Source organism: Notechis scutatus, chromosome 2, assembly GCF_049901735.1.
Source record: "Notechis scutatus isolate UNSWTSFEM ecotype Mainland chromosome 2, rNotScu1.2, whole genome shotgun sequence".
NCBI lineage: Eukaryota > Metazoa > Chordata > Lepidosauria > Squamata > Elapidae > Notechis > Notechis scutatus.
The window spans coordinates 158,955,403-158,979,398 of NC_142010.1; the positions used below are offsets into that span (position 1 = coordinate 158,955,403).

The 23,996-nt window shown below is 39.8% G+C and overlaps 1 protein-coding gene across 8 annotated transcripts in view; it reads left to right on the forward strand.

Annotated features, from left to right (window-relative positions):
* Window positions 1-1,520: 1,520 nt before the first annotated feature.
* DOCK6 (dedicator of cytokinesis 6) overlaps window positions 1,521-23,996 on the forward strand; it is a 157,053-nt gene continuing 134,577 nt past the window's right edge. For all 8 annotated transcript variants that reach the window (XM_026679586.2, XM_026679587.2, XM_026679588.2 and 5 more), the window contains exons 1-2: window positions 1,521-1,675; window positions 17,621-17,711. In XM_026679586.2, the coding sequence (XP_026535371.2) occupies window positions 1,632-1,675; window positions 17,621-17,711 (135 nt within the window). In that variant the 5' untranslated portion in view covers window positions 1,521-1,631. The remainder of the gene's footprint in view (window positions 1,676-17,620; window positions 17,712-23,996) is intronic.

Sequence of the window (23,996 nt, forward strand, 5' to 3'; positions counted from 1 at the left end):
GAGAGGAAGAGGAGTTACTGAAGGCAGGATCCCCGCTAAATATGCACCCCTCATTCATCACGATAGAAAGCATTCTATTGTTTAAGCAAAAAGGGAGGAATGAAGGAAAGTAGTAATAAGGATATAATCAATAAAAGTAGTATATATTATAATAGCTTTAGTAGAAACTTGTTATTCAAGCATTTACTTGTTATTCTATAAAATTTGTTCTCTGTAACACAAATACCCTACATTATGCCTCTGTATCTTCCTGTATTAAGGCATATCAAACATATCCTCCTGCTATCTGAATCTATCATAATTCTTACCCTTGTTTCATCTAGAGACTGGCACATATCTCAAAGGGCAGACACACCTGTATTGCTAGTTCCGTGTAGCAATAGGGGGCCAAGTGGTTAATTGGGAGAACAAAGGAATGCCCCAAGGATGAGATAACACTGGTGGGAAGGCATCTATCTTTTACAGGACCATGAAGAAGATGCAAATCTAGGTTAGGAAGCCGGAATTAGGGGATAATTAGGAATTATTATAATATAATAATTAGGAATTAGGGATAAGCTAATGGTATAAAAAGAATCCACATCTTCTCTTAGATGTAGCTTTTCTCTCATATCTCTTTTATATATCTTTGGAAAGGTTTACCCAGAATCTTTGCTTTGATCAAAATAAAGTCTGATTTTTGTTTTTCAAGCCTCTGTTTAAATCCTTATTTTGGCTCATTGTGGGCTTAAGCGTATTGCCAGACCTTACAAATCTTTTATCCAAAGCTGAGGCTTATTGACCTTTTCCATTGATACTAATCATAATCAACTGTATGCATTTTCGCAGGCTTTGATTTAATAAGCAGAGTCCTATGCAGAATGCTCCAGTGTCAAAGAAGCATTATTGTGCTCCCTAATGAATACAAATAAAATTGCTGTCTATATCGAGTTGAAGATCTTTTAAAAAAAAAAAAAAAAAAAAAACAAACTACTTTCCTTGTTTTTAAACGATGCACGTTCGTGTTTCAACAGAAATAGCCTTAGGCGTTCCCTGGCAGGAAGAAATGTCGTTTCCGATATAGTTTTTGGCATCTACCGCAGTACTTAATTCCTCGTGGGAATTCTTCGTGGCCAGAAGTTTGTTTGTTGACATATTACCAGTCAGAGAAGTGGCTATGCATATCCGGAGCGGGACATCAGAAACGGAAAGAATAGACTCTGCCCATGTCCAGAGGCATTCTCGTTCCTTCTTATTTAGTACATATTTTAAGACTAATTTTATCACTGAGAACAGATTCTCCTTCAACCACAGCCTCTAATTGCTTTTACCCCACCCCCACCCCCAAGCGACCAATTCGAGAAACGAGGTAAAGGAGAAAGTAAGCCTGGGAACCGGAGAGAAGAGGGTGGGCGGAGATGAAATCGCGGCGCTTGCCGCTTGAAGCCGACAGGGAGCGCTTTTGTCCCTGCCGCTGGCACCGAGGACCCCGCCTGGGCTCCGCCCCCTGCTCGCTCGGTCGCTGCCTTCGGCTCAGGAGGCTCGCACCCCCAGGCGGCGGTTCCCTCCCAAGGCAGCCTTGTTCCGCCCTTTCGCGCGCCGGGACTCCCGGGCGAAGGATCGGCGGCGGCCGCGCTCGCGTCGGAGAGGGCATGGCGGCTCCGGAGCGAAGGGCCTTCGCGCACCGTATTAACCGGTGAGGGAACGGATGGACGCCCGCGTGCATGCAAGGGCAGCCCTCTCGCGAGGGACAAGCAGAGGGGGAGGCGAGACACGAGGGTTCAGTTGCGGCAAGAAGCGTTTTTTCGGGCAGCTATAAGACCCTCGCCTCCTGAGGAGTAATCACCCCGCCCCCAATTCTTCCTTCGGTCTCCTCTTTCTCCCTAGTTGAGATTCGTGGACTCCCATTCCTTTGAGCTATCAAGGGCACCCTTGCAAGAAGTCCTATCAAAGTCCACTTTCTGTGTGGACTTTTCTCAAGTCTGCAACTTGGAAAAGGTGCCCAGAGGGAGGGAAGATTTTTTGCCCTGATCATCTGAACCCAATATTTAGGTATTATCGGTTATTCAGATGTTCGTTCAAATGTGTACTCCCCAGTATAATTGATTTTCTCTGACTTGCAGATAATCAGAGTTGGAAGGGTCCTTGTAGGTCATCTAGTCTCAATGTTCTTTTTCAGCATCATCAAATAGCCCTTCATTTCCTTGCCCAGCTGTCTTGCTAAAACAAAGGGAAAGAGGAAGCACATCCTTCACTTATTTCATTGAGCATGGATAGGCACTTAATGGCAAAATCATTGTCCCCACCCTTTGAGGCAGATTTTGAGCCAGTGCCCAAAATTTAATGGTTGTTCTAGGTATAATAGTTCTCTTGTGCACATCTAAATTGGTCCATCTGGAGCTTGGTTTATTTTTAATTATTTTTGCATTGTTATCTATAGAATCAACAGGCAGATTTTTTTTAAGGAGATTGTAGTCTATAATTATTGGTGGAGGGACATGGAACTGATGATAGAAGAAAGCTGTACTTTATTATCAGTTATGTGCATTGTAATACCCATTTTCAGAGAAGGGCTCTTCAATCCTTTTCTAGGATAGGCATAGAAAAGGGAGTACCTAACCAGCCTTTACGAGTTTTATGCTTCATGAAGAGACTTCGAATGAGTACCTCATGATCTTGGCCTTCACAGAGAAATCCCTTTATTTATTTGTTATATTTCCATTCCAGCTTTCACTCAGGAGTTCAAGGCGGTGTACATATTGCTCTGTCATCCTGTTTTCCCCACAACCACCATCTGTGTAGTAGGTTGAGCTTAGGGTGGGCTAACCTCAATCACCTAGTGAGTTCTAAAGAGAGCTTTTTACCTTGTACTTCAAAGAGCATGGCTAATATCTGCCTTACAAGTAGTTTTCATGAAGATGACAATTTAGAAAGTTTTCTATTACTGTACAATTCGGAGTAGTCATTAATAAGGAACTAAAATGTGTGTTACATCTTTGTAAGCCTCTAATGCTGTATATAAATTGTTTATACTTTGTAAAGAAAGAAAACACGAGTTTTTCTTGTTCTGACCAGGAAGGAACTTAAATAATTGTGCTAAGGTTTTCTTTCTTTTTTACTTTTTGTTTCATTATTTTGCTTTCTTTTGAATAATCAATGGAAAGTTCAATCAATTATTTTTGGATTGAAACACTGAAGTTATTTATTGGTATTATCTGAATAGTTCTCATTTTGATCTTTTCCTCTTGCTGATTATTTTTGCTCTTCCTTCTTTTGCAGTTCATTTACAGTTCTAGACTATTAATTATTAGCAGGCAGGTACATATGTTCATTCTTCACTTTGGAAGGCAAGAGAGAGAGAGAGAGAGAAAGTGCATGTGAATGAAACTTTTGTTCTCAACTCTATTTAGAAATGCAGGTACTTATAATTTACTTCATCTGCAACATTAAGTATAGTATTGGAAACCATGCTTAATGATGGAAGGCTCTCTGAATCTAATGTGAAAATAATTATTTTGGCTTTATGATAAGCTGTGCATAAAAAAAATCTTAGTCCTTCAGCTGAAAATGTTAGGTTTCAGAAAAACGGAATTTTGAGCTCTTTAGAAAAATTGTAGGATATAATGTAAGTATTGATTTTAAGAGGAGTTTAATATCTGATGTTCTCAGTAAAGTAAAAATTTCAGGATGTTCTTTTTAAAAAATGATTTCCATTTCTATTGCTTTGCTCTTATGTTTCTGGAGCACTGTTTTCATTTATAAAAAAAGGAAAAGGTTTCCCTGTCTGTCGTGAGGGTGCTTATCTCTTTTTGTGGTCATATGGCCAGCATGGCTATACACCTAAGGCACACAGAATGCTGTTACCTTCCCATCAAAGTGGTCCCTATTAATCTACTTACATTTGCATGCTTTCAAACTGCTAGGTGTGCAGGAGCTGGGGCAAGTAATGGAAGTTCACCCTGTTGTGTGGAGCTTGGGATGTCAGTTCTCCAGCTGACAAGCTCAACATCTTTAACTGCTGAGCCACTGCACCACCTTTGTCTTCATTTATGCAAAATCTATAAAGTACTTGCTAGGCACCCTTTTTTTGAACTATTACCATCTGGCAGATGGTACCGGATAATAAAAACAAGGACAAATAGGCTGAAAAAAAAGCTTCTATCCCAGGGCACTAGGATAGTTGAATTCTATTGAATTCTACCGGGAATCGGCAACGTGCAGCTCCAGAGCTGCATGCAGCTCTTTGGGCCCTCTCCTGCGCATGATCCCACCGCTAGCTGGCCTCGCCCTCCCCTCCCACTCACTCCTCTCCTGCCCTGAGAAGGGTGATGGTGGTGGATGGAAACTAGTTCCAGGGCGGGAGCAAAGCACCCCTCTACTTGCCTCTTTTTCTGGCCCTTGTTGGTGCTGTTTGCACCTCGGCCACTGGGGGAGACCTGCGACTTTCTGCCCCGAGACACTGGCTGGGCCGGCTGCAGCTGTTGCTCCACGTGGTAATGGGCTCCAGGAGGAAGAGGAGGGGACGCAGTCTCCCCCATTGTGAAGCGTACTAAGTGTGCTGCGTGAGGCAAAGCCATGGAGGCGGCAGGAGCAGCAGTGTCAGTGTCTCAAGAGAAAGAGAGAAAGTTGCGTGTCTTCCCATATTCCTCTTGCCACCTCCATAGCTGCTTGCTGCTCTTGCAGCACTTTGCGCAGCACACTTAAACTTAGCGAGGTGCGCACACAGGGGTGGGATTCTATCAGCTCGCACCTATTTGCTAGAACCGGTTGTTAACATTCTAAGCAGTTCGGAGAACCGGTTGTTAGAAGAAATTACTGGCCTAATCCTGTAAGGAAGGCAGGAAGGAAACATTCTGGTGTTGCTTACAGAAACTGCCTCTCCGTTAACCCTTATTACATTCTTGGCAGGACTGGACTTCCTGTCTCAGGAACATCTCTGGAATTTTTTTCCCCTCCTTTGCTGGTACTTTGCTTGTGTGGAGTGACCATTCAAAGTTACAATGGCACTGAAAAAAGTGACTTATGACCATTTTTCACACTTACAACTGTTGCAGCATCCCCACAGTCATGAGAGGCCAGGCGAGGAGATGCGTGCCTCGATGTGAATGATATTGAGTTGGTCACGCCCATCCAATAACATGACCACCAAGCCATGTCCACCCAGTCACATGACCACCAAGCCACGCCCACCAACTAAGCCACATACACAGAACCGGTTGCTAAAAAATTTGAATCCCACCCCTGTGCGCATAGCATCAAGAAGGCCTGGAAAAAGAGGCAAGCAGAGGGGCACTTTGCTCCCACCCTGGAATACAGAGGGAGCCCCCATCTGCTGCCATCGCACTTCTCTTTTCAGGGCAGGCGAGGAGTCAGTGGGAGGGGAGGGCGAGGGGCAGGGACAGCCAGTGGTGGGTTCAGCCCACAGGAAGCCACAGCAAGGGGACGAAAGAGCTTCATTTATCTGGGAACCTGAAATAATTGGATTTAAAAATGAGAAAGAAATGAGAGAAAGAGAGAGAAAGGGAGAGAAAGGGAGAGAAAGGGAGAAAGAGATGAGATGAGAGAGAGAAAAAAGATGAGAGAAAGAGGGGAAAAGGGAGAAATAGATGAGAGGGAGAAAGAGAGAGAAAAAGAGTGGGAGAGTGGCGAGATGAGAGAGACAGAGAGAGGGGAGGAATACCAGTTTCCCAGAGAAAAGAAAATATCGGTAGCCAGAAAACCTGCGTAGGCGTGGCTGGGGGGGTGTCATGTGACTGGGTGGGAGTGAGTGACCATGCCCACCCAGGTTTTGTTTTCTGTGGGAATTGGGTCCAAATGGCTCTTTGAGTGCTTAAGGTTGCAGACCCCTGGTATAGTGCAATATTAATGCAGTATCAGGGGTTTTCAGTTCAATGTATAGAATGTGAAGGATGTTGTGTTTGAATTTATTTTTAGAATCATAATGTACACTGAAGATGATATTTAATTTAGTTGTACAAGGTGCAATGACAATAAAGTAAACTAAACTAAACTTTCATACTGGGTAAGATTTCTACTAGTGTCTTTTTTGCTTAGGCTTCTATTTTATTTATTGTTAATGAGGGGTCTTCTATGTGTGTCAATCAAGAATAGATAGCAACTTATTCTTTTTAAGTAAGGATACAAATATCAAATATCAAAGAGAGATAAGCTATAGCCCGTAGGTTAGATAAACCATAGTCTGTGGTCAGCCAAACTTACAAATCTCAAATGATCCAGTTTTCCCTTCTGGAATATTTATTTTATTTTTTGCCTGGATGTGGGTTTTTTTTGCCAGGTGTTAGCTATAGCTAATAGTTATAGTTATAGCTATTTTTCATTTTTATTTGTTTATAATATAAATTTCAAAAAATACAAAGACAAATAGTAGGGAAAATAGGGGAGGGAAAGGTGAAGGGAAGAGTGCAGAAGAAAAGGGAAAGAAAAGGCATTGACTTCCAACTCCCCTTTGGTGCAATAAAATAAGACAGTAACACAAACCTCAACTTTTTACTTTTACATAGTAGTATAAACTAGACATTTCTATATCAACAAATTCTATACAAAAAATCTATCTAATCAGTAAAACCCAAAATCAAAGTTTCATTTTTTTCCACCGAAGTCCAGAAGCAGTTTCCAAGTAGAAACAAAAGTACTTGTGTTTTTTCCTTTTACCAAAGCAATCAATTTAACCGTTTCTGCTTATTCTGTCAACTTTTGCAGCTATATAGAAGGCAATTTAATTTTCGTGTGACGATTCCCAAGGTTTGATATTATTCTTCTATACACACACGTGACACAATGTATAGCAGGAGTTATATACACTGTGTGGATTTAAGATAAGCAACTTCCTTAGCTAAAGGAAAGGGTGAGGTAGCTTCCTGGATCAGGTCCAAAGTATCCCAAGTTTTTTCTGTTTCCTCCCAGGCTATAAAGCTACCCTTAATTGCAGGTTGTTGACAGCCGCCTGCTTCCTCTGCCTCTTGCTCCAAATGCCTTTGATCTTGTTATTGAATTCAGTGTGCAGCTACCCATTCTGTTAAGGAGTCCAGATAGAAACAAATATATGCAAGAAGATCTTTGTTCATTTCTCTGCCCTTTCTCATTCTATTCAGAAACATGTGTTTCTTAATAAACTCCTAAGCTAGGGGTATACAACTTCTTCTAAACTGAAGCCTTACTTGATGCTCAAGGAGTGGGGCGAGGGCAAAAACTAAATCTGATTTCATTTTAATTAAAATACAGATAGTGCCTGACTTACCATTCAATCAATGATAGTTTGATGTTATGTTGTTTAAACCATTTAATTGTTTCAGACTCTTGGCAACTTTTTAGGCAAGTGCTCTCCATGTTATCTTATCAAGCACAACTTCTTTCAGTTGTTGGATGTTAATCTTTGTATCAGTTTTGAGGTTATCAAGCCAGAGTGTTCTTCGCTTGCCCTTTCTTCTTATTCCACTAACTATTCCTATTTGCATGCATGACATGGCCAAAGTAAATCAGACGTAGTCTTATGATTTTAGCTTCTAGTGACATGTCTGGTTTTATATGACTTAAAACCTCTTTGTTAGTTACTCTGGCTATGTATATGCAATAATTTACACCAGCACCACAGTTCAAAGGTGCCAATTCTTCTTTGACCAGCCAACTGTCACACCCATACATCATATAGGGAAGTTTATTGTTCTAACTAGCCTGCTTTTTGCATTGATATCAGTGTCTTTGCTTTTCCAGATCTTAGTCATCTTAATCATTGCAGTGCTGCCTAAGGTTATCCTACATTTGAATTCAGGAGTAGAACTACCATCATGAACAATTTTAGATCCAAGGGAGATAAATTCCTTGGATTCATTCAATGTTATGATGGCACAGAATTAAGGGACTTATGACTAATTCCTGAAGTTACCGCCTTTACAGTACCCCCATGGTATGTGATCAAAAGCTGGATGCTTGGCAGCCACCCTCACTTATAGGGGTGTTTCAGTTCCCTCACCTCCCTGTCTCCCTCCACCACCACCATTTATGCCCTTTGTGGCTCCCTGCTCCTTGCTGACCTTTGTGATTTCCTTGCTCCCACTGCTGACAGGTCTGGCCTCTCAAGTGGCAGCTGCTGGCCATATGAGCCTTTCTTCCCCAAGTCTCACCCAGTAGCTCCAGAAAATGTATTTGCTTAGTTGGGTTCTCTTTATCTACACAATTTTATGTTCTGTGTGCAAAACCAGTCATGTTTTATATTATATTTATACAGAAATATTGAAAATTCAAAAAAGTTCACAATTTTTAAGCAGTGCTATAAATAGAGGTAAGAGTAATAAACTGCAGATTGTGGAGTCTTTGGTGAAAATACATAGCATAAGTTTTTCCATCTCTTGTAAAAATCAGCATATTAGTTTAGTTTATTGCCATTGCACCTTGTACAGCAAAATTAAGTACCATCTTCATTGTACATTATGACTATGAAAATAAATGCAAACACACATCCTTCATATTCTATACATTGAATTGAAAACCCCTAATATTGCATTAATGGTGCACTATACAGTAGAATTCAATAGAGTTACTGCCCTGGGATAGAAGCTGTTTTTCAGCCTATTTGTCCTTTTTTTTTTTATTATCCTGTACCATCTGCCAGATAGTTATAGTACAAAAAAAGGGTGCCCAGGATGAGATGGATCTTTGAGAATGTTTTGAACTTTCTTAAGGCAGAGGAAGCTATAAAGCTCTTCCAAAGAAGGGAGAGGGCAACCAATGATCTTCTGGGCAATGACGTGCTGTCCTATCTGCCACTGTGCAATTGGCAAACCATACACAGGTGCAGTAAGTTAAGATACTCTCTGGTGAAGTGGTAGAAAGTCACCAGCAGTTTTTCAATCAGTTGTTTTCTGAGAAGTCTCAGGTAGTATACCTTTTGACCAGTGCTGCAATGTGAGCACCTCAGGTCAGGTCCTCTTTTATGGTAATACCCATAAAACTGGCCACTTGCTCCACTCGGTCTCCATTGATAAGCATGGGCTGGATGTCTGAGCTGTTCCTTCTATAGTCCACTATAAGCTCCTTGGTCTTATTGGTGTTGACCAAGTTATTGTCTCCACACCACGAAAGCAACCTTGGTAGGCAGAGTCATCCCCCCCGGAGATGAGTCCCACCACTGCTGTATCATCTGCAAATTTAGTAATAGTATTACTAGTGTGAGTATGAATGTAGTCATGCACATAAAGAGTATAGAGTAAGGGATTTAACACACAACCCTGTGGTGCACCAATGTTAAGAATAAGGGCTGAAGAGGTATGATTACCTAATCTGACTCTCTATGAGCGGCCAGACAGGAAATCCATAATCCAAAGGCAGATTGAATAAAAAAGTCCAGGGTCCAGAAGTTTAGACACTAGTCTGTGTGGAAGAATTGCGTTAAAAGAAGAATTGTGTAGCTGAAATCTACAAAAAACATCCTCCCACTGTTCTAGATGAGTCAGAGCAGTGTGAAGAGTGATGGCTATAGCGTCCTCTGTTGTTGTAGTTAGCCGGCAGCAGGTGTGGATGGCTGAGGAGAGCAAGGACTCAGATGAGGGGCCAGGACCATCAGTGAGTAATCTGCTGCCTTCAGAGATTGTGGGGGCTGGCAGCAGTGATGAGGAGGTTCCCGAGGAGCCTGTGCCAAGTGTGCATGCACACAGGAATGCTCGTAGGAAAGAGCAATTACAATAGCACGGGCAATCGGGAGTAAAGCTGCAAGGTAATGGTCCCTCCTTCAAGAAGATAAAAGCCAGCTATGAAACTAACCTTCTTTGCAGAAGGCAAAGACGTTTTAAACTCAGCCTCGTGGACATTATAGTTGAGATTTGAAGACTCTTGTATTGTAAACTATTTCTTATCTGTTGTGTTTTGGCAGACTTGCAAAAACTTGGCAAGGTTCTTTCTTATCGGAGCTAATTAGTTGGAAGCAGCCTTTTATCTGTGAAGAAACAGAATTCTTAGCTGAAACATAAAAAGGTTGTACTGCTGCTTTTGTCTTGTGTTTGCTCTCTTGGAACCAGGTTTGGGTCAGAACATCTGTAGATCTATTTCTTTTGTATGCAAACTGGTGTTTATCAAATGTATGTGGAAGACCAGAAATGATGTGCCAGCAGACCAATTTCTCAAAGCACTTCATGATTATAGGAGTGAGTAATTGTTTGTAATTGTCTGTAATTGTTGAGGTTATTGATAGGGAACTTCTTTAGCAGCGGAACAATGGTGGAAGCATTCAGACAAGATGGAATAGTGGACTGGGATAAAGACCGATTGAAGATCCTGGTAAAGACTCCAGCCAACTGATCAGCACAGTCTTTAAGCACTTGGCCAGAGATACTGTCAGGACTGGCAGCCTTTCTAGGGTCCACAGCCCTCAGAATGCTCCTCACCTCCTGTTCCTCCACAATGAGGTAGGGGCTACAATTGGCTGGTAGTTGTATTTTATCTGTCTCTGATGTCTCCACTTCAAAGCGAGCAAAGAAATGATTCGGTTCCTCTGCCAATGAAGCATCCCCCTCAGCAGGGATGACATTGGTCGGTTGATGGTTTGTAATTTGTTGAATCCATCGCCACACCTGCCTCATGTTATTGCTATAAAAATTATCCTCAATCTTCCTCTTATAATCAGTCTTGACCTTCCGAATACCTTCCTTCAGACTAGCTCTGGCAACACTGTATCTTGCCCCCATTACCCGACCTAAAGGCCTTGGTCCTGTCATGCAAGAGGCGCTGGACTTCCTTGGTCATCCAGGGCTTCTGATTGGGATAGACCCTAATACATTTGGATCTATAATATAATATAATATAGATCCTAATACATTAATGCTATAATCCTAATATCTGGCTTCTCATTCTTGTTTATAGTAAGTTTACAGTTTTGTCTGTTTGAGAATTCGTTTTAATTGGGTGTTGATTTTATGACTTTTAGTATATAATTCATAAAAATTAGGAGAAGTATAGTAGTTGCACGGTGGGACTGATTTGGAAGGTTTCTGTACATATTTGTGAGTTTGGGGAAACTAAAAATAGTTGCATATGTGGAAAAGGTTAATTTTAAACTATTAATTGGTATCCACCAGTTCTCCCTTCAACCCTTGAAACTGTTTTGCAATTTATTTCAGAAACCTTTATAAATTATATTAATTAGAGTGATTGATACTGCTCTTAAAACAGAATCAAAAGTGTCAAGAATCAAAACAATAGAATCAATCTATCAGAAATGCAAGAAAAGCAACGTATTTAAATTGGTATATTCTTTTGGGTATGTATGAGTTTTACTCAAATGCAAAATTCAGCTCATATCATGATGGCAGCGGCTCCATATCTGTAGCTCTGCCAAATGACATCAGTTTGACTGTATTGATTTCCTTGGACCCTGAAAACCAAATTGTTTTCATATGCCTTGGGTTGCTGTAGTTTTTAATGGTGTTCATTCTTCTTGCACTTTAAAGGTTGTTTTATTTGAGTTGGGGTTTTTGCTATTGCTTGCCTTAGTGTGATTACATTTCACCAGAATTATGCTTTTATGTAAGCTGTCTTGAGATGATTTAGCTCTAAAATACAATTGATTAATTGTTAAAATAATTCAATATTTATAGAGCTTCCAAGATATAGTTGAACTTTTATTTGCATTTTAATTGGGAGGCTGAAGTAATTGCCTTCTGTTTTTAATCACAATCTGTTCTTCTGCTTGTGGGGCTTTGTTAGGTATATAAACTTCAGAAGGAAGCTTTATTGATGAATAGGTGAGTCAGATCTGTTAATAAATAAAAACTATAAAATGCCAAATAGGAACATCTTCCTGTTGAAAATTCAAGAGTCCAGTTCACACAAAATGCTAAAAATTATGTAGTTCCTTCATGTTTTGATTTACTGTGATATACAAGCTCACGTTTATGACTCATTTATAAAGATGCTGGCAAACTATGATTTAAGAAACCTTTATGTGAATTAATATTTGGAAACAACTTTCTTCTTGTATGTTTTTTTTAAAAATAAGAATGCAGTGAATTCTGATTTGTGTTTAAAAGTATAATGGTTCATTGTGGAGATACAGTACATATTCATTTATTTTTCTGCATTCACCTCTTTATATTTATATTGATTACTCTTTATATTGATTACTTCATCACCTCAAAACTTATAACTTTATTACCTCAAGACATATATCAATGATTAGATAATGATGTCTAAAAAATAATTTCTCTATAATAATTCACTCTAACAGCATTGCCAAAAAGGCATTAAGACTTGTAAATCTAATCTTATGAAGCTTCTCCTCTGGAAATATTGAATTGCTAACTAGGGCATACAAAACCTTTGCTAGACCAATACTCAAATACAGCTCATCTGTTTGGAATCCTCACTGTATATCGGACATTAATACAATTGAGCGAGTCCAGAAGTATTTCATGAGAAGAGTACAACACTCCTCTGCTCACAACAGAATACCCTATATCACCAGACTTGAAATTTTGGGCTTGGACAGCCTTGAACTACGCCACCTAGCATAGCACACAAAATTATCTGCTACAATGTCCTACCAGTCAATGACTACTTCAGCTTCAACTGCAACAATACAAGAGCACACAACAGATACAAACTCAATATTAACCGCTCCAAACTTGATTGCAGAAAGTACGACTTCAGCAACAGAGTGGTCAATGCCTGGAATGCACTACCTGACTCTGTAGTTACATCCTCAAACCCCCACTCCTTTAACCTCAAACTATCTGCTATTGACCTCACCCCATTCCTAAGAGGTGTGTAAGGGGCGTGCATACGTGCACTATCGTGCCTCCTGTCCCTGTCCTATTGTCCCCATTTAATCGTACCTATTTTCTGTATTCTTACTCATGTTAATACTTATACTATTATTTTGTAAGTGATTGACAAATCAAATAAACAAATAAATATATGGTTAGATAGAATTTTAGTTTTTATAAAATGAAATCAATGAAACCATATCAATTTAGTAATCAGCTATATTCATTAAACAGTCTGGGGGGGATCTATGTTATGGATCTAGCAAATGTTGGTCTTCAAGATCTCACTGTGTTTTGTAGAATGCGTGATTAGGTGGAGTTTAAAAAGTGTAGAATTTCTGCCCTGCTAAAGTGGATTGCTTGACACTTTTTTTGTTTGGATATGTTGGGTCTCTAGAAAACTTTAACAAGGGCAGAGAGTTGGGCATGCAGAAAAAGTTTTGCCAGTTTCATAGGAAGAGAGAAGGCAAGGTTTTCTGTTCAATTTCATAGGAAGAGCCTGAGAGCGGAATCAGTCCAAAGGCCCTTGGAATCCAGCCTTCTGTTCCTGCAAAGCCCTGTCAGACAAGAGTTGGGAACTATGCCTGTACCAGCATCATTTTCTTTTTCAGGCCCCCAACTACTGTAGTATAAGGCCTTTGATCAGTGGTGGGATTCAATTTTTTTTACTACCGGTTCTATGGGCATGGCAGGGGGAAGGATACTGTAAAATATCCTGTCAGAGGAGGTATTTGCCGGTTCTCTGAACTACTCAAAATTTCTACTACCAGTTCTCCAGAACTGGTCAGAACCTGCTGAGTACCACCTCTGACTTTGATATTCTGCAGGGCTCTTCTGCTTTGCTTCATTAATCTCTTTATTGCCTCCCAAAGAAAGTTAGCAACACTGTACTTTAATGCTAGAAATTGCAGAGTGTGTACAAGGCTTCAACTAACTGTTTAATTTGCCTTCAAGTAAAACTATTTGGCATTTCTTTCTTTTATACATACATATTTGGTTATATGGCAAAATATTGTAATATATATAAACATTTCTTGTGTAGTTTTTCTTCCATTAATACATATTTGTGGCAGTAGTAACAATACTTCGATATAAATAATCAGAATACGGTTTGAATATTGTGTCCTGCTAGCTTTTAGATGAATACTACAAATTACTTAATGACAGTAGTTAGGACCTGAATGTCTGTTATAGTCATAAAGCACAATGTTTCATGTGATCAAAATTGTTATTAATGACAATTTTGACTTTTCCAGTTGCTGTTGTTAAGCCAATCTTGCATTGTTATTAAGTGGAACCTCACATGGTTGCCACTTGTGATCTCCTGCCAGCTTCTCCATTGATATTGCTTGTTGAGAGCCAGCAGTTGAAAACCACAAATGGCAATCATGTAACTACAGAATGCTGTAGTATCATAATTTTGAATAATAATTTGAATTTGCAGAATTTGAGAAATGTTTCAGATCCTGAAATTTAGCTTAATATGTAGCAGGCCATGTAGGCCTCTTTTAAAGCTTTTACACCTTTTTTTGTCTTTTAATGACCCCATAATCCCTTGCATCATGGTGGAGTTGGGGCAGCTGAATGGAGCTGAGTGTTTACTGGCTGGATACCCTTCCTGTCGTCAATGCAGAGTTTGCAGCTGATATTTACTCATTGTGCCCAGAGAGAGAAATATCCACCGCTACCTAGGATTGAACTCACAGATTCCTGATTGTGAGGCAAGAGTTCCACCTCTAAACCACTGAACCACTGATTTTACACTTCACTGTGTTGCCTCAAATAGTCCCTAGAGATTTATGAATAGCACAACGCGTGGTTTTTTTTTGTTAATTGCTGTTACAATGAGGTACTGTACTTAGATACTCTTTCTCTCATTCTGTCTGCTTTACAACTAGCTTTCTGAACACAATAAACAACATATATCAGTCCTTACAACAGCTTTCTCATTGTAGGAAAGAATCCTCTTGCTCTTCCCCACTTTTCTTCTAGTGCCTGTTTGTACCCAGTACATCATGATACAAATTTCAGTTTCTGATTCAGTGGATGGAGCCAGAGGATTGGAAAGTACACCCATTTTGTGTAGTGAACTTTCACAGAGTTCAACAGTAGGAATTTATTGGTGTATTTCACTGAAGCCAATTTGTAGCTTATTCAAGAAATCAAAGTTCTGTATTTTAGCAGAATCAGATAAAATATTGTACACTTATTCTTCATTCACCTTGGGCCAAAGTACATTAATTAAAACATACATTCACAACTGGACATAAATATTTGTTACACAAACACACATACACATACAAATAATATTTTGGTCTAAGAAAACTGCACTGGGAGTCAAATGGAACTTTTTACAAAGGTCCATGTCTTCTAGAGCTAAGAAGCAGAAGAAACTTATTTCTAACACCCATCCTCTCCAAAGAAGTCCAAGTTAATTCCCACTGTGCTCCTCTCTGTTGCCAAAACAACATTTGAAGAATCTCTCTCCCTCCTTTCTCACAATTAGAAACTTGCTGGAATGGCCTTTCCTTAGCTTTATTGAAAGCCTTCTCAAGTTGTCTGCTTACTTATCATATTTTTCAGATTCTTCTGTTTTTGGGGGAAAGTGCCATTTATGTAATTTGTGGAAAAATTCTCATGTGTGTGCTGGTCTTTGTGCTTGAGCACAGAAAACAGAGTTGATAGCTCTGTTCTTTGCTTGAAACAAAAAAAGCATATTAAATATCTGGGGATTTTTTTTGGTGGAAAAATACCTTACATGCCTCCAAAGTGTTAATCTTCCAACATCTCTGTGATTCTCTAAGCCTGCTCCTTTCCCCCTCCAACACAACTGCATCTACTCTAGCTGCCTGGGGATTGGTTGAAGCGTATGACATGTAACAGTCTCTTTTAGTTCAGATTTCTTATCTACCTTCTTGTCTTTATCTCAGATCTCTTTGTTGATCCATCAGTTCCAAAAGCAAAAAAGAGAAAGGGTGAAGAAAATGGAAGAGGGAAGTGGTTTGATTTCCATTCATCCTGGGGATTTTTTTTTAGAATGGAAAATGGGTCTTGGCATGCTAAAACTCAAAGAAGCCACCTACTTGCCATATTTTGTGAATGCAAGAAAGATGTGGATTTGATGGCCAAATGGATTGAAAGGCAGGAAGTAGGGAGTGCAGCATCTGCAGACATCAGGAAGGGCAGGAGGGAAAGAGGCTATATGACACATAACTGACGGAGAGAAGAGACACAGACTCAAGTCCTTCTTAAGGCAGGAAAAGGACATGATGTCAAGCTTACCAGCTTGGGCAACTGCTGATAAAAATGGCAGTCAGCTGCTTCTGAAGGAGTGGCCAGGCAGATGATGCAACATGGAAGAGGCAAGTCCTGGACCTTTCAAAGAAGAGGGAAAGCCTGGCTGCCTGTTTGTACTCAGGATGGGCAGCCAAAGTAAGCCACTTCTTGGGAGGAGGCTTTGCCAACTTCTATGCCATTAGAGGCCAATCGGTCTTTTCAGGAGGAAAAGGCAGCTGTTTTCACTCCTGCTGGGGTATTTCTGAATGAGGAGAGGTTAAGATTCCACAACAATTACCCAGACTGGTAAACTTGGCATCATATCCTTTTCCTATCTTACGAAGAACGTGAGTCTATGCCTCTTCTGGTCATCTTCCTTCTCAGCTACCTGACTTGGAATCTTCTAGAATGCAGTGCAAATAGTCTCTCACAACTGGAGAATTCCTTCTGCTGCGATTGATGGTCTTGTTAATCATTGTTAATGGGCATCACCCAATGTATTTTGGTGGAGAGGAGCATCGCAGCACCACAACACTTAAAAATTCCTCTTGCTGCTCCCTGGGTGTCAGCCCTATAGTCATCCTATGAGAGTCTACAGGGCTGCCACAACCACAGCGATGGTTTAGCTAATTATGAAAATGAAAGTGGGGGTGTAGATAGTGGGGGTGTATAACCATAACAGCATTCTTTCCTCTGGGAGCCTAGGAAGTCCAGCTGGCACCTGGGAAGGACTAAGAAAAGTTGGCTGGAGTTGGGACGTGAATGCGATTGGAGCACATGATGAAGAGGTGGATGCAGGGGAAGGAACTGTGGGTTTTACTTTGGGTGAGGAAAACACAGGATTTTAGATTTGGGTTTTCCCCAGATGTTCCAATAATGATGCCTCCAATAAATTTATACTTTGAGGAAGAACTTTGCCTTGGAGTTTTAATTCTGTTGGAGGAGTTATTTGGATCCCTGATATTGGGATTATCATCCTACAGAGTGTGCATTATATTTGCTAAAGTGTGAGTTTTGGCTTGGTATACTATTATGTATTCACTAAATAATGATTATATAAAGGAAGCAGAAATATTTTGTTGCTCTGTCCATTCGTATAACCTGTCTGATTCAGAAAATCTAATTTTCACTCATGAATTTTCTGAAACCTACTATAGAGGTCTGTAATAGTGAATGAAAATTTATTTTGAATTATTAACCTAAATATCTTACTGTGAAGATGCTATTTTCTTGTATCAGGATGAGGTCGGGGTTGGTTTTGTTTAAAGAAAAAACAGAGTAAGGATCAGTTTCTGAATGATATTCATCTCTTCTATGTTATTGGCACTGAATTGAGGTCAGGGGAGGTTTGAACTCTATGGAAGCTGAGACTAGAATAAATGGAGACAATGGCTGCAGATAATTTGAAATGCAGAATTATAGTTTGGGATTTACTATTAATTGATGATATGTTGATTCAGAACAAATGTATACTTTGTCAATGAAGGGGTTCCACTCCTCATAGTATTTCTGGTGGAGTGGAAAAAGGTCGAGAGTATGGATGATACAGAAACAAAAAATAGATGCTTCACTATTATCTTCCTCTCTCACAGGACTGTGGCAGCTGAAGTGAGGAAACAGGTGTGTCGAGAATATGGCAACTCACCACAGCTCTCCAAAAAACGTGGTGGCACCCTGCAGTCGGTGAGTTATCTGGCACTATATTATGGTGAGCGATGTCAGTAAACACATCTGGTTATTAAAATAGTAAACAAACTCCAGAACAGCAGATAACTAGTTGTTCTTTGGCAGAAAGTAAGGATAGGAGAGTTCAGTATTGCTGATTAACAGACAAAAGTAGATGCCTTTTGAATGTTGGCTAAATTTCTTTGTCCTTTGTTAATGTACTAAGAACAGCTGCTGAACCACTGCTGCTTTTGTGTTTGGGCATTTTTATGGTATCCATTTCCCTTTCAGATTATTGCTACTCTCCTTTGGATTCTTCTAAAAGATTCCCATAGCCCTGAGAATTTGTTAGAAGAAAATTTGATCTCTTGGTTAGCATGTAGCTCAACAATAGAAGGCATTTGGTAGCCAGATTCAGTGGCAGAAATTTCCCAAAACCTTTATGTCTCTTCTTTTGCTGTTTGTCATGAGAACAAATGCTTTATTTAGGTACTTTCCAAGTGGCCTATGCAAACATTTTTGTGTCTCAGGGGAATGATAAATCCAGCAGTTGTTTCTTCTTTCTGTTCTAGTAATAATAACAGATCCACAGCACAATAAATTATCTGAATTTTGTTGTAGCTTCATTTATTAAGGGAAAATAATTGTAAATTGTGTCAGGATTCAGCATTAGTGTTTGGGGTAGGGGTTGTGCAATTGTTAACTGCACTTGGGTCCTTATGGTCCTTCTCATGGTGCTTTCTAGACTTCATTGAAGCTCCATTCTAAAATGGTAGTTGCCATTGGTGCTCCTTAAAGTAGATAAATAGACAGATCTGTAATATGTTCCAGGATGTAAATGAGGACAAAACTTGCAGCTCATGGGTCACAAACAGCCTATTATACTCCCTTCATGGACTTTATAGATGTCATGACTCAATTAGTGGATCAGGGAAATGCTGTAAACATAGTATATCTGAACTTCGGTGTCATTTGACAAAGTAGACCATAGCCTACTACTTGGTAAGATATAACAATGTGAAATGGACATTATTATCACCGGATGGATTCGCAGTTCATTGATCAACCACATTCAGTGTGTAGTCCTTAACAAACTACATATACATGGAGGGAAGCATGTAGTGGAGTATCTCAAGGTTCTGTCTTGGGCTCAGTGCTCTTCAACATTTTCATAAATTATCTAGTTGAGGGGATAGAAGGACAATTCATGAAATTTGCAGATCACACCAAGCTGAGGGGAGTGGAATTGCTAACACGTGGAAGACTCAGGATTCAGAAGGATCTTGACATATTTAAGCATTGGCCCTAGCCTACAAGATACAGTTCAAAGATAGGAAAATCAGAGTCCTACACTTGGCAGGAAAAATGCATTGGTATAGAATAGGCAGAAAATAACAATATAAATAACAAGAAAAAAAATCAAGGAAACAGTTGGTCCACTAAAGAGAGAAGACGGCAAGGAAGTAACAGGCAACAGAGAGAAAACAGAGCTGCTTAACTCATTCTTTGCATCGGTCTTCAATGAAAAAGAAACTATAGCCCAACCTACCAAAAACATAACTGTAAAAGACAGACTAGAAATACAAGTTAAAACAAGCAAAAAAAATAGTACGAGAACACCTGTCTGATCTTGATAAATACAAATCACCAGGACCTGATGGATTACATCCCAGAGTTCTAAAGGAGCTGGCAGAGGTCATCTCAGAACCATTGCATCACATCTTTCAAAAATCCTGGAGCCCCGGGGAACTACCAGAGGATTGGAAAAGAGGTGAAGTAGCTCCCATCTTCAAAAAAAAGTGTGGGGGGAGGGGAAACAGACCCAGGAAACTACAAACCAATCAGCCTAACATCAGTATCTGGGAAGATACCGGAAAAGATAATAAAAAAACAGATCTGCCAACATCTAGAAATGAGTAAAGTACTAACTAGCAGTTAGCCTAGGTTTGTTAAAAACAGATCATACCAAATCAATCTTATTTCATTCTTCAACATAGTGACTAAATTAGTAGATCAGCAAAATACTGTGGATATAACATACTTAGACTTCAGCAAGGCATTCGACAAAGTAGACCAGGGGTGTCAAACTCAAGGCCTGGGGGTTGGATGCAGCCTGTGGGGTGCTTAGATATGGCCCGCGAGGCTGCCCTGGAAATAGCAAAGGACTGGCCCGCAGTGCTTCTGCTAGCAAAAACGGGCTCCCGAGCCCCATTTTCAGCTGTCATGGCCTCCTGCAACACTCTGCGTCTTTTCACAGGCAGAGGGTTACAGGAGGCCTCTGCAGCTGAAAATGGAGCTCAGGAGCCCGTTTTCACGGGCAGAGTGCTCGGGCCACCACAACTGCCCCCGACACAAGTGATGTTGAGTTGGCCATGCCCACCTTGGCGACACCCACGGTCAAACACAACTCTGATGAGGCCCTCAATGGAATCGAGCTTGACACCCTTGAAGTAGACCATAACCTACTTTTTGGTAAGCGAGAACAAAATGGCATAGATAGCATCACCACCAGATGGATTCACAACTGGCTGACAAACCATACCCAATGAATAGTCCTTAATGGGTCTACATCTACATGGAAGGAAGGAAGCAGTGGGGTACCACAAGGTTCCATCTTAGGCCCAGTACTCATCACTATCTTCATAAACAACTTAGATGAGGGAATAGAAGGGGAACTTACCAAATTTGCAGATGATACTAAACTGGCAGGAATAGCTAACACCCTAGAAGATAGGCTCAAGATCCAGATGGATCTTGACAGACTAGAACACTGGGCTGTTTCTAACAAAATGAAATTCAATGGAGAGAAAAGTAAAGTCCTACACTTAGGCAAGAAAAACCAAAAGTACACATATAGATTGGGTGAAACCAGGCTTAATAGCCGTAACTATGAGAGGGATCTTGGAGTCTTAGTGGACAACCAGCTAAATATGAGCCAGAAGTGTGCAGTGGCAGCCAAAAAAGCCAATGCAATCCTAAGTTGCATTAACAGAGGGATACAATCAAGATCAAGAGTGATACTAATACCATTCTATAAAGCCTTAGTAAGACCAAACCTAGAGTACTGCATCCAGTTTTGGTCACCACACTATAAAAAAAAGATGTTGAGAAACTAGAAAAAGTGCATAGAACATCAACCAGGATGATTAGGGGACTGGAGACTAAAACTTATGAAGAATGGTTACAGGAACTGGGCTTAGCTAGTCTAGTAAAGAGATGGATCAGGGGAGACATGATAGCAGTCTTCCAATATTTGAGGGGCTGCCACAGAGAGGACGGGGTCAAGCTATTTTCTAAAGACCTGGAGGTGAGACAAGGAATAATGGATGGAAACTGAACAAGGAGGGATTTCACCTGAAAATAAGGAGAAATTTTCTGACAGTTAGAACAATGAACCAATGGAACAGCTTGCCTTCGAAAGTTGTGGGAGCTTCATCACTTGAGACGTTCAAGAAGAGATTGAACTGCAACAATATAAGGACAATTTTAGATGTTAGAGAGTGTTACGAAGATCATAGTTGTGACCAGGTGGCGCTATTGTTTTTAGATGCCAAAAAAGCTTTTGACAATGTGAAGTGGGATTTTATCTTGCAGCAAATTAAATATATGGATTTTGGACAAAATTTTCTAAATGTAATATTGGCAATATATGATAAACAAGAAGCTAGAATTTTGGTGAATGGGAAGATAACAATAAATTTGAAATTCAAAAAGGAAAGGAACAAACAGGGATGCCCATTATCGCCACTTTTGTTTATTTTGACCTTGTAAGTCTTAGCGAGAACAATTAGGAAAGAAACAGAAATTAAAGGATTAAAAATAAAAAAGAAGAGTTTAAATTGCAAGCCTTCTCTGATGATTTTCTTTTTATCTTAGAAGAGCCACAAAATTTGGGTCCAAAATTGAGAGACAATTTAGAAAAATTTGGAAAAGTCGTGGGGCTAAAAATTAATAGAGAGAAAACAAAAATAATCACAAAAAATATGACAAATAAACAAAAGGAAGCACTAGTAGCGAGAATGGGCATTCAGATAGTAGACAAAGGAAAATACAGTACTTGGGGATTATAATTTTGGTATGACATACAACACTTAAAAAAGATAACTATGACTCATTAATAAAGCGAATAACAGAAGATCTAGAAAAATGGGATAAATTAAGACTATCTTTTATGGGGAGAATAGTGGCTGTAAAAATGAACATATTACCCAAATTATTATTTCTTTTTCAAAATGCTCCCATAAAATTGGAAAAAAAGTTTTTTGATAATTTAAATGATATCAAGTTTTATATGGCAAAAGGAAAAACCAAGAATCAAATTGAATTTGCTGCAAGATGCCACAGAAAGGGGAGGATTCAGCCTATCTGACTGGGAATTGTATTATAGAGCTGCAATTCTAACATGGGTGAAAGACTGGATAAACCATAAGAATAAAAGAATACTAGTATTAGAGGGTTATAATTTGCAGTCAGGATGGCATGCTTTCCTGTGGTGGGATAATCAAATCAGCTATAGTTATGTTCAAAGACACAAAATCAGACAGACCCTCTTAAATGCATGGAACAAAACCAAAAGACAAATGTATGTAGAAACACCTATTTGGCTATCAACTTTAGAAGCATTGATGCACCCTCACCTACTTAGACAAGGAAAAATCACGAGGATATATTAAATGATAGAGGGGAACTACAATATAGACATGATTTGAAGGATCAAGGAATTGATATAGAATGGTGGGCTATTTTGCAGCACAAGATCCAGGGTATCACCACAACAAAACTCACAAGGCCATCACACAGCCCATTATACCAACATCAACTCCATCAACCAATCAAGAGGCAGCAGTGCAGCCAACCACCCCAGCACACCATCCCCCACCACCAGTATTTATAGAGAGACGGCAGTTCCGATCACACACTGCTTGCACTGGCACGAAGCCAAAAACACCAGCCTGAGGATGGCGAGTGGGACGTCGCCAAGATACTCTTAATCTTACATGGGAAAAGACCCGAACACACCTAGACCTACATACCTGTACCCGTGAAAATCTACGAAAACAAATATGTGTGTGTGTGTGTGTGTGTGTGTGTGTATATATGGTGAACACTATATATGATGAACACTATACAGAAGCCTGATGATGGCAGATGAGATTCTGCCGAAACGTTGCTACAACTTTAAAAGCACAACTATAATGACGTGGGAAAATACCCGAACAAAGCTGAATACCATACATATAAGTACCCACGAAAACTTAAGAAAACATATGTATGTATGTATGTATGTATGTATGTATGTATGTAATGTAAACATGCATTATTACCATGTGATTTAGCAATGTAAGACAAAGATGTGCGTTAGGAGGATTGTACCATGTTCAATATTTTTAATGTATTTTTTGTTTGTGTTTGTTTAATAAAGAATAAAATTAAAAAAAAGAAAATGAAAAGCTGTAATGAAGCCCTGTTTGAAGTAATTGCACAAATGTATGCTATGAATAAATGCTTTAGCTTTGTATTTCTCAAAAAAGAAGAAGAAGAAGAAGAAGAAGAAGAAGAAGAGAAGAAGAAGAAAGAAGAAGAAGAAGAAGAAGAAGAAGAAGAAGAAGAAGAAGAAGAAGAAGAAGAAGAAGAAGAAGAAGAAGAAGAAGAAGAAGAAGAGATTGGATTGCCATTTGTCAGAAATGGTGTACGGTCTCCTGCTTGGGCAGGGGTTGGACTAGATGACATACAAGGTCCCTTCCAACTCTGTTCATCTGTAACCTCAGTATCTGACTTAACAGTGGAAATTGTGAGAGGGATCTAGGTTTCCTTAGCGAACTACTACTTAAGTATGAGTCAGCGGTGTGCCAAAAAAGCCAGTGAAGTCCTGGGCTGATCAACAGAGGGATAGTATCAAGAGCACAAGAAGTGACAATAATGTTTTATACTGCACTAGTAAGACAACACCTGGAATACTGCATCCGGTTCTGGTTACCATGATACAGAAAAGATGCTAGAAAATGTGCAAAGAAGAGCAACAAAGGTTATAAGGGGTCCCTTTGTATGAATGGTTAAGGAAGCTAGATATGTGTAGTCTATCAAAGAGAAGAATTGGCTGGGACATGGTCAGAGGTGCTATTCAACAGGTTTCTGACCAGTTCTGGAGAACCGGTAGTGGAAATTTTGAGTAGTTCAGAGAACTGGCAATTACTACCTCTGACTGGAGATTTTACAGTATCCTTCCCCTGCCATGCCCGCCAAGCCACACCCACAGAACTGGTAGTAAAAAAAATTTGAATCCCACCACTGGGTCACATGATA